This window comes from Pristiophorus japonicus, chromosome 20 (assembly GCF_044704955.1).
Source record: "Pristiophorus japonicus isolate sPriJap1 chromosome 20, sPriJap1.hap1, whole genome shotgun sequence".
NCBI classification, from domain to species: domain Eukaryota; kingdom Metazoa; phylum Chordata; class Chondrichthyes; family Pristiophoridae; genus Pristiophorus; species Pristiophorus japonicus.
Genome location: NC_091996.1, coordinates 46,503,305 through 46,515,422, shown reverse-complemented (window position 1 = coordinate 46,515,422; position 12,118 = coordinate 46,503,305). Strand labels below are relative to the sequence as shown.

The following is a 12,118-nucleotide window of genomic DNA, read 5'->3' as shown; positions in this document are numbered from 1 at the left end:
TAACTCACAAGTCTAATTGCTAATGTGACAGATGGTTTTGCTTGTGACATGTTAAGTATTCACGTGGGTATAATTAGGCAATGTATATGATACTCTCGTGATGGTAATTATGAATGAGTATTGCTGGGACAGTGAGCTCTTTTCTACTGTTTCCAGCTTCCTGAAGGAAGATGAGCAGAGCTCTGTATATATTTATTCATGCACGTGCAGAGGTTCCACTTTTGCTTGATTACAATGCGGTACAAGTAGGACAGTGGAACTTGGTGGTGCTGCTGCTCAAACCAGCCTAAGGCAGGAGCCAGTGTCACACAGTATAAAGCCACCGTTGGTAACTTGGGAAACAACATTTGCTGAAAGAATTGAACTTCAATAACTGTTTTATTGTCACTTTAAATTGACCCGCTAGAAATAAAGCCAAATGTGAAACCTCATCATCATCGAATCCTACAGCTTTTCTGCCGAAATGAAACATTTTGAAATCAATTAATACAAATCTGCCACTCTTTCCAGTGACTGTCACTGCCACTTTCTGGTGATTTGAATTGCCTTGTCCACTTAAGCGGAACCATTCAACACTTACACCTGTCAAGCGTGACAAAAATACAGAGGAGAAAGTGCCTACATGAATCGCCTGTGTTGAGTGACAATGGACGGCATTTCATAATAAGAAAAATGACAGATCCAGAAATGAAAGAGGTTGGTAGGAAAGAAGCGGAAGTGAAGAACAAAAATGACAATGTGGGAGAAAGTGAGGCCAAACAAAAGGTGTTTTTAAAGTCCAAAGTCCAGGGGGAAAAAATTATAAATCACTTATAAAAGCACTTCAATGTCAGTAAAAATAAAGATAGCGTTGATTAAGAGCTCATCACCTTAATGTAATTTGTTGGCCTCATGGCTCACTAAGTGCATTAGAATGGCCAACAGAGTTTGTATCAGACAAAATCTGGGCATACATCAAAGGCAACCAAGAGATTTAAAGCTACAGGGTAAAGGTTGCACTGAAAATGCTGTGGATAAGCTCACTGATATTAAACAATTACACAAAAGTGAGCAACATGAAATGTCTAATCCTTAAACTTGTATTAAAGGATTACTTCATGTTAGCACTAGAAAGTGCCAATGAAGCAAATCTAATTCCATTGCTATTGCCCCATAAAAGATTAAGTGAAATTCACTTCAAAAAAGTGTTTATGCCAAGATCATTATTTTGAACCCATGCCAGGGGCATAATCAGAAGAAAGTGACATGTTTACGACCATATTTGGCCCTGAACCTGACCCCAGATCATTTTTGGGGTCAGCTTCTGATATTTTTTCTCTCTTTAAACCAAAGTGTAGCACAAACAGCTCCTTTACCACGCTATGCACTGCTGTACTTTAGAGACGTGATATCCTTAACAGCAGCTGATATCACTGTTTTAGAAATTCTACCACCCCTCATAGTGGTTCAAACAATAGGTGAGCCACTACCTTTATTTCGACAGCACTTCTCACGTACAGAGAGTTGTCCCAAAGTGCTTTACAAGGTGGAGACAAAAAACAGCGGATATCGAGCTGGAGGGAACAGACAAAGAGAATAGAAAACATTTGGGAAAGGGTGAAGACACAACTTAGGATTTTGAGGTCGCTTTTGAAAGCTGGGAGGGAGGCAAGGTGACAGGTTATAGGGAAAGACTTCCAGAGGGCAGGGGCCAAGTAACGGAGAGGCAGCAGGGAATGAGGAGCAACCTGATATCAGATAGGTGGAGGTGGCTGGAGGTGATTTGTGAGGTAAGGTGGGTGCAAGGTCACGGAATGCCGAACATTTCGAAGGGCACTCTCTTCATGATGGTGTCTGACAAACATTTTTATTTTGCATTGTAAAGGGAGAAGAGCCATGCGTTTTGCTTTTGTTGAAATCGCATCACCTGCAAATGATGTGGTAGTGTACCTTGACGTGAGTGATGTCATGGATCGTACATGTAAACAAAAGCATTATAAAACATTTTAGCAGAAAGATGGATTACTCTATTAGTACTCTGTCCACACCTTCATTTCATAAAACTGGGAGAGGGAAGGGAAGCATTGTGATCTCCTATTGGTACAGAGTCTCTAACCATTCTCTTCACATTATCTCAGTTCCTGAAACTGGATTGATTCATTGTCAAGGGTAATTTCCTGCCAATTACGGTCGATACTGAACCTTGGATGATGTACGAGAGAGGGGAGGCAGCAGGATCATTTGGAAATTGATAAATTCAGGGGACGGTAGGCTAGAATATATTGTTGGGTAAAGCAATTATTGTTCAGTGGAGTCATAGATCTTTGAACTAGAAGCAAATGAACTTTATTCTTTTTTTCCCCCCAGGTGTTTGTTAAATGTGACCAAATTGCACATATTTAAAATGGTAATACACGCAATACCATCATAATTGGTGGGATGTGTAGTTTCAAGCTGGTAAGAGGGACTACGTGTTCGCACACCCACCGCCATGTAAAAGAAGATAAATGTCAAGCTTCAACCTATGATATCTGGTTCACCTGTTTCTTCAGACAACTCATGGCAGACAGCAAGCCATATGCTAACAAGCATCCTCCCACATTGCAACCAATCTGGTCATTATTTTACATGGGAAGTCCACTTACTTCAAAGTTTTGAAAACAAACAGTGGCCAGCTGGTCTGATGGCTCACTTGCCAAATGTGCTGCCTGGTGTAAAACTGAGCCATAAAGATCAGCAAAGAAGTCCCAGCTTCTATTCGCTGAGTTAACTGGCACCAGCTCAAGTGCCTGTGGATTTGCTGCAATTGGGTTTCATATTCCTAGGCAGGTGAAGGGAATAAAGTCAGCCAGCATTCCAGCTGCAAATCACTACCCAGTGATGTCTGCTGTGAACTGTGTGCGTGTGCCTGAACATGGGCCGAGATTCAGGCTCAACCGTGATGCCACTCATGACTGAATAGTTTGCCAACACTAATTGCTCTGGCTGACAAAGTTAGAATGGCAGCTTGGGCAAGGTAGTGGAGGGCAGTCATGGAACTTTACCCCAGCAAGAGTCAGCACCTTTCTTACTGCGAGCATTCACATAATTTACAGTAATCTTAAAACTTATCCTTTTACATTTCTGGTCACAAATAAATATTGTAGGGATTATAAATAGCTCCAATAACTGTGAGCAGAAATAACACTAGATATTTTGTTTCGACCCAACCTGAATCATAATCTGGAACCTCTAATCAGCCTCACCATGTGCCTAGTTGACAAGCTCCACTTACACCGGAGCTAAGTGCTACTCTCAGAAATCATTAAATGTGATATGTCTGTTGGTGGTGGGCAGGATAGGGGGGGGGGGTGAAGCGGCGGGAGGGAAGGGAGGTGGAGATTCATCAAATTAACTCTTAGACTGCTGAATGAACTGGAACTGCACACAACTGTCTATTAAGGACAAGATGACCAAGAAGAAAGCTGGTAATACCTACTGCCTCATTTCAGATCTTTCTGTTTACTTTGGACAGCTCTACTCCAGCTCAAGATGAAGTGACAGAACTGAGCAATGCTCGACACCAGACAGACTTCATCACATAAGTCGTTGTAACCCCCAACCCGGCATCCCTTTGTCCTGATATCACAATAATCATTATATGTCCATAGGTTTTTATGTGTTTTCTTGAAATGCTAAATAAATCATTTAATGACCTATTTTAAATTTTGCAAACATTATATCCAATATATCCAATAGAGAGTTCAGGAGAATCTTCTTTACTTAGAGAATGGTTAGAATCTGCAACTCACTACCACCAAGGGGTTGTTGAGGTGAATAGCGGAGATTCATTTTAGGGGAAGCTAGATCAGCATGTGAGGGAGAAAGGATTAGTCGGATATGCTGATAGCATTTGATGAAGTAAGGTGGGGCATGGAGCATAGACTAGTTGGACTGAATGCCTGTTTCTGTGGTTTCGATTTTATGTAATTCTATGTAATATAAAACAACCTGAACAAGAAATTATGGATTTTTTTCCCAACAAGGCTATAAAAGGCTTATTGCTTACTCACAATGCAAAAACTACACTGCTCTATTTGTTATCTCCTGAGGCTGCTAACTCACGCTGAGGTAATATTCTCCAGGTTCTGACATCCTTGCCATTCCTCACATATGAGCCCACGATAATGAGTGTTAGCAGGCTATTCAAGAATGGAAGTGATCACAGCCGAGCCTAATGCAGTCCCACATCGCCAGCAGGGGCACTAGATAGTCATCAGAAGCAGGAAACATGACTGTATTTTCCCTCCCGAGGCTAGAATTAGCACCGAGTACAATTCTGCTGCTCAATTGCTGCCTCGGTAAATTAGCGCAGACCTGGAATCAAACTTGGGATCTTCCTGATCTGTTTGGCTCAGCTCCTCAATGATTAATCTCACTTAGTCTTTAGGCAACCACTACCTCAGGGCTCTTATAGTCTCACCCCATGGCAGGAGAGTGGTGATCTGGTAAAACAAAAGGGCAAACATTTCATGTGAGCACCTGTCTCCAGACTAGGTTACACTTGTGCTATGAAAGCTAGCAAAATAGAGGAATTAACCACAATAAGTAATTAAGTAATAAGTGTCTCCTACCAAATAATATTTATTTTGAGTATTGGTACCAATGCACTATAATTAAAATTGCCAATAAGCTTTAATGTTGTGTGATCCTTAACTAACCAGCTGAAAACTGCCAGGGTCAAACAAAGGGCTTCTTCACACTCCTCCAAGAATCACTCAGAGTACAGTTTATTAATCTAACCTCCATTCCCTCTCACCCATGCCCGCTCTTCCCAGATCTTACTCGAAATGAGATTGAATGTCCGAAAACAGATTTTAATAAAAGGATAAAATAAGTTTTCCTCAATTCACTGTTTAGTGTCTACTATGTAACATTACGGTTTCTTGGACTACAAGTGACAGCACTCCATTGCATAATGTGAATGAAGCTATATTGGAATTTCCAAATATTCTGGGAACACATACAAAATAATTACTAACTGTCTATTACATAGAATTGCACAGAATGCACAGCATGGAAACAGGCCATTCGGCCCAACTGGTGGTGTTGTGCCTTCTCCCACTCCTTTCATTTAATGCTTTCAGCATAACCTTACATTGTTTTCCCTAATGTGTTTATCGCGCTTCCCCTTAAATGCATCTATGCTATTTGTCTCAAATATTCCTTAAGGTAGTGAGTTCCACATTCTAACCAAGCTCCGGATAAAGATGTTTCTTCTGAATTCCTGCTGTATTTCTTAGTAAATTGGATTTCTTAGTGTTCATCTTATATGTACATAATCTTATATTGTATTTATATTTATATCTATGTGGCAGTGATTTCATGTTGTGTGTACAGGTACAGTCTATATTATTCACATATTAATTGATTCTTGTCTTTCACTTGCAAATTCATTAACAGCTTATTGATTTGGTATTACTGTTGTAATACGTGTTATGTGGGAAGAAACCATTTTTCTCTCTCATCCTCTTCTAACCTGTGAATTGTGTGCATTAAAGCAATAATGCAAAATCAATAAATTGTGGGATGTTGCCAGTAACATGTCAGACAAAAGGGGAGAGAACTGAAATCTGTAATCCTAACGTTCACAATACAAGTGTTACCTGGAGGCTGCCGAGGAAACGCTGTCCTTTTACTAGTTCATCACTCTCCAGGGGTGAGGCTCTGACTGCACAGCTACTGTGTAATGGCATTTTGTCAACAGTCAACTCCCTGCTGAAGTGATCTTATCACTGATTCTTTTAAGTGGACTCCAGTGTATTCTACGATTCTAGGTAGATCTTTGATAGCTTATTATCATTGGGTTAAACTGATAACAATTCGATGAAAACATAGAACTGAAGTAAAAGTCAACTAAATGTACCACTATAAATCTCTGTAGCATGTAGATTGAAACTAAGATAGGCCTATTGTTCATTTGAATGCATTCTGCTTCAATAGTTTGTGTACAAATCAAGGTAATGTAATAGATTTCTTCAGCATCAGAAAGAGACAGCCTTCCCTACATCACCTGCACAGAAACTTGCTTCCCGTTGACTAACAGAAAAGGTTTCAGGTAAGAAAGTACAACTGAATATAACCTAAATCTAAGGGCATGTGTTTATACATTTTAATAGAAAATGGGTTGCTTATTAAAGTCCAAAGCTGGAAGGTAAAAATCCTAAGTTGACATCTCACATTATTATCCAAATCCATTGCTGCCTGTTTGTCTTCTACCAGCAGGCAGAAGATGCCTATGGACTGTGGCTGACATTTTAACCCCATGACGTGATTCGTGAGACGCAAGGGGAATAAAAGAAAAGTGAGAATAACAGTTAAAGTAGATATTTTCCTGATATTCCATTTTTAAATGATACAAAGGATCCATTGTTTTTGGAGCTGAGAAAAGAAGAAAACAAGACAACAAGCAAGACAGAAGGTGCCAGACTGGTGCTGAAGTATACGGGGCTTGATTCCTGTACAACCTGAATTCAAAAATACTGGTGACTTTTAGGAGCCTTGAGTAGATTGAAGAATCCGAATCCAGTATTTTTCATCTCCTTCCAAAGTTTCGATTTGCTTTTCCTAATGATGCAGGCACTTTCAAAGACAGCTTCAAGTGTTGTCCATCACTGGACCTTGCTGGAAGGGACAGAAACAGCATCCAAAGTCCAAAAAGCTCAAACTCATCAGAAAATCAGCACAGGCCTGAATGGGCCAACTTCAGACTCAGAAACAACTTTGAACCTTAAGAGAAGGCAGCTTGCCAGATTCAAATACAACTTCGATAAAATCAACTCCACATAATTTTTTATAGGTTTCTTTCTTTTGGACATCTGAATTTCCTATAATTCAAAATAATAAAAAAAAGACTTACATTTACATTATTCCTTATCACACATCTCAGAAACATCTCAAATTGCTTCCCATGCAATGATTCTTTTTTTTAAATCCAGTCACGGTTGTTATGTAGGGAAACGCAGTAATAATTTTGCACACAGCAAGATACCACCAACAGCAATGTGTTGAATGACCGGTGGATCTGTTCTTGGTGATGTTGATTGGGGCAAGGTTGGGGTGGGGGGGGGGGGGGCGGGTGGAGGAGGGGGGGTGAGGGTGAGGGGGGAATGTTAGCCAGGACACCAAGAGAACCTCCTGCTCTTCTTGCAGTTGTACAACAGGATCTTTATCACTCACCAGAACCAGCACACAGAGTCTTGGTTTGTTGCCTCCTCAGAAGGACACCATCTCCGACAATGCAGCAGTACTGTACTGGAACGTCAATCTAGATAATAAGCTCAGGTCCTGGAGCAGAGCTTGAATCCAAAACCTTCAGACTGAGCCTAGCTAATTAATGTGCAAGATGCTTATATGTACAAATGTCTCTTTTTTTTCAACCAACGCACACAAAGGATCCTTAAAATTCTTGGATAGCTCACTGGTTTCTCGGTGAACAGCTTTCCTCGACACGCCGTTTGTGAAGAATGAAATAATAAACAAAAACCCAACACTGCCTCCCATCAATACACATCGACATCTTGTTGCTAAAATCTTTTTTCTTAATCCTAATAGAAGTTCCATGATAATAAAGGAGCTGAGATCTTGATAACACAAACCACTCCTCAAATTCCCTGTTCACTAGATTTGACTGTACTGATTTCAAAGATCTTAATGGTGTTGAAACACATTTGTTATCCTGCGATCTTAATTCCAAAACACCATTTTTTGCCACTAATGTGTTAAGACAGTATGGGGGTGAAATTGCCCCTTTGCACAGGGCCAGTTATCGCCGGTGATAAGTCTGCACTAAAGGGTTTTCGCCCAGGCGCCAGCAAAAAGGTGTTTGCGCTGTGCTCTGGTGATGACGTCATCACCATGCACGCCGACCCTTTTACCGCCCCATCATTTGTTTCTGCAAAAGAGGGCAAATCCACGTCAGCTCAGGTGCTTACAGTGCTGCACAACTCGACCCAATAATTCGAATTATGTGCTGCAAATCCGAGCAGGGCAATTTCGGCCCCTATCTCTCTTCAAAACTTTTTTCCAATTTTGGAATGGAATTATATGTCCAAAAAAAGTCAATTAAAATGTTACAACATTCTCCCAGATGAATTTGTGTTAAAGGGATTGAAAAAGGCATGGCTTTTTCATCTGCAAGTGTGTGAATTGATGTTGTTCATTGAAAAACAAGGCTGTAACTGATTGCTGTTGATTAGTAAGCATGAAACAGCACTAATAAGAACACACAAATCTTGTAGCGAGGTGAGAACACTCTCACCTCACTTCAAGATCGTCCGTGCAGCCATTCAATTTCATCAGGGTAAAGAACTGTAGACCACATGGCTCTATATTGCCAAAACAAAGTGCTACGAAACCTCCCAAAAAAGGCGGTGCGCAGCCACTTAGAACAGTTACTTCACAGCAAGAAAGAAATAAACAAGTGGATGAAAAGAAAATGGAATCATTTCCTTACTTTCAAAAGTATTATTTTTAAAGTGTTTACTTCCAGAGGCATTTATTTGAACTGAGCCTCAGGATATATACATTTCATAGTAATTATTCAATGACGATTGAATATGATTACTAATACTACCTGAAGGTTGAATTGGGGTCAAAACAAGTTCTTGTTACATCAGTCACCATTGGATTGCAGCAATCACCATCATCAAAATTGTACAGTTCTTCATTGCATTCCATATCACACACCCCATCTCCTTTTTTACTTGGCGAAGGTGAACGCCTCAGTGGTTTACAATCTCCGCCATCGTTTCCTGTCTGTATGTGGTCACATTCCAAGTCACAATCCCCATCCCCTATTTTATTTATATCACAATTGGCCAAAATAAGACGATTTCTCAGAGAGGAATTTTTGACATCCAAAACTGTAAGATCCCAGGTGATATTATACCTATGAAAGGCATTGTTTAAGTGTTGATGCTGAAGTTCTATTTGTTCTCTTGTAACTGTAGGTTTTTGATGATTGTCATCATAGACATTGATAACCTTGTAGCGGACAGTCTTCAGCTTGCGAAAGTTGAAGAGTTTATTGTAGCTTGTTATGACTTCGACGTTGTCACAGATAGTTTGGCCACAAGGAGGGGGTTCCAGATTAGTACTTGATAACCAGCTGTTATGGTGCTTTGGTTCCCTTTGGGGGTATTTGCTATCCTTTACAGTTAGCCAGTGACTCTGTACATCTTCAAAATTGTCATGAAGAACTAGCTCTTCATCTTTCTGAGAATTGTGTTTCATTCCTTGGATTATCTGCGCCTGAATTCTTCCTTCGCTCCACAAACTGAAATCAGCCGTGTAGCCACGGTAGTTCTGATTCTGGAAATTTCCGCCAAGCATTAGTACTTTGCACTTTTTGCTCAAAGGGCTGAAGAGATCACCTACTTGTTCACTGCTCACGCCAACTTGTGCTCCATTAACATACAGTTTCATTTTATGTCCATCATACGTTACTGCCAAATGTGCCCACTGGTTAGCGTGGTATTTCTGATGGGCTGTGATGGTGGTCGTTTTACGAGCTCTATCTGTTTTTAGAGAGAAGAAGAATCGTGGGTCTCTGTTACCCAAGTCACTCACGGACTGAATCCCAAGAGCCCATCCTCTGTCCCGGGATGAAGAAGAACATTTGTCGTAAAGTCCTACATCCAAGAAACATAAAAAGCTGTAAGATGTTTTGAAAGAAAGATTTTCATACATTATTATGACTCATAGGACAACCGTAGAAGTAATATTGGGGGCATATACTTTTACATAACATTTAATGAAGTAGAAATTCTGCTGTTCTAGGCTTGTACAGCATATTATTGTCAAACAGAGACATTTAGTGATCTTTGTAAATTTGAAATTTCAAATATACCCAATGCTAGCTACCCCCACCTCCAAAAACGATGTGTTGTTGTGCATTTTTATCCTGTGAGGTGCAGTGTGCTCTCAACATTTGAATCACTGTCATATTGTGGTTAGTTTAAGAAAAGAGAGTTTCGGTAGGCCATAAAGTGAACTGGATTTAAAAAATCATTTTGTGCACTTTTAAAAAAAAATGCATGTCACTTTTTACTTAAAAACAGAGACCATCTGCTAACACTCAGTCATTAGTTGTATGGTCTAATGTCAACAGAGTAAAGGTTACATGAACATTTCGCTATATTTTCTTGAAATTTACCTCGGTGATGGGAAAGTGAGAATCAAAATGGTACGTTTCTGCAAAATGTTATTTTCCTAGGGGCTCTAAAATCCCCTTTTCCTGTTTCCTTTGGAAAGCAGTTGTCAAGTTCAGGAAGGTAATGTGTTTATACATATGAAGGAAACTTTTCGTACAATAAAAAAAAAAGCTCGAGTATACTAGTTAAAGAATCATGGAGTATTGACTACAAGTACTGTAATGCTTGTCTAGGTCATTTTAAATATAGTCCTTGCATACTCATGCCAAAGCCTTTGATCTGTTTAGAGATGGCAGTGCTAAAATGCCCAGTGTTGCAAAATCTCAGATGTCTCAGATTTAAAAATAACTATTCATACTCTCGCGTTAATTTTCTGCGCTGAGTAAAATCGATCAAGTAAATGCCAAATTATAAACGCCCTAGTAAATAAGCTAAAGACAATGCAATTCTGTTTGACTGTATATGTAACTAAAACATGAGTGAAAGAATGCAAGCCTTGTTCAACACAATTACTTTATCAAATAATTTACTGAGGTATTTTGGAAGAAAAGCCACAGAAAAGAAGTGTAATCCCAATTTCTTCTAACGTTTCAGCAGCCTTGGTCTCTTCTGCTCTTGACATTGATTTGCTTCCTTAGCTATGTAGTACATGAGCAATAGTGATCCCTATTCCCAGGGCTGTGAAATTCAACATGACATGAACTGGTCTTATGTTGTGGCTTTCTGTAATGCCTCTGGTTTTTATAATTATTATTTTGAGCCTGTCTAATGTATTACAAATACAAAAAACTTTCTGAAAAGCAATGCATTTATTGAGGGAAATTTGATCACATTATAAATTTTCAAAGCTCTTCAGACGTGTCAAATATACTAAAATCACTAGCCTACAGAAAGAGTGTCCCACTCAAAATGTCAATTTATAGGGAATTTAACTGAGAGACTGCATTGTCAAACAATGCCTCTCTCATGTGACTGAGTCTCTGTATCATGTGCTCAGACAATACAGAACTCCCAATATTAGCAAACATGTACATTTTTAATGGTATCTCATATCTAGTCTAGTCTTCCTTGTATGATCTTGTTCTCCTGTTCTGGCTATCTTTCACTTCAATATGGTATGTCTACTGCTGCGGTATACTTGGCGCACTGCGCACATACTAGGAATCACTGATATAAGGTAACAGTTGACACATCCTGATTTAACACAAGCTGTATCTTTTGGAAATCAAAGAGTGCTGCGATTCCTACACTTGGATCTAATTGCAAACTCTTTCAGTGTTTATGCGTGTCTGCTTAGAGTCAAGATTCAAGAACAAAGCAGTCTAGCACATATGGTGAGGGTCATTCATAAGTGCTCGAAATGGATAAGCAAATTAAATCTACTTTCCAGTAGTTATGAATTTAAAGGAAATAGCTGCCCATCCCTACGTCAAGTCAACTGAACTGTGAGAGTCCTGGGTCTGAACATGCAGAAAATTAATATTTCATCTGATGATTTATAAAGGGAAATGAGTGCGAGTATCTAACTCAAATATTTATGAGCAAGTAACCACTACAGTAAATGTCTAGTGCTTGCTTACTGGCACAACTCTTTGGTGGCAACCGAATGTTGGTCCTTTTAGAATATATCACTTAGAATGGACCAATGCAAATGCAAATAGATTAATCTTTCACTTTCCTACCAGCCTCGCTGTGTCGAAATCAAGAATCATTGCACTGTCCCTAACTTTGCTTCATTCTTTTCCTTGCCTTCCTCAATCTTCCTTTCCTCCTGTAGTTTTCAGGGTTTCAACATCCAAGATTAGTGAGACTATATCCGAACCAACTGATCTTGTCTTACTGTTTTCAAACATGGTGGCAGACTCCACTATCAACTTTGGCTATTCAACTTAAAAAAAATAACAATTCCATATTACTATCTTTATACAGTTGCCATAACCTTCATG

At 39.5% G+C, this 12,118-nt stretch overlaps 1 protein-coding gene across 3 annotated transcripts in view; it reads right to left on the bottom strand.

The window, feature by feature from the left end:
- Positions 1-12,118, bottom strand: part of LOC139232515 (pappalysin-1-like) — a 322,505-nt gene that overhangs the window by 282,443 nt on the left and 27,944 nt on the right. For all 3 annotated transcript variants that reach the window (XM_070862846.1, XM_070862848.1, XM_070862849.1), the window contains exon 2: positions 8,594-9,650. In XM_070862846.1, the coding sequence (XP_070718947.1) occupies positions 8,594-9,650 (1,057 nt within the window). The remainder of the gene's footprint in view (positions 1-8,593; positions 9,651-12,118) is intronic.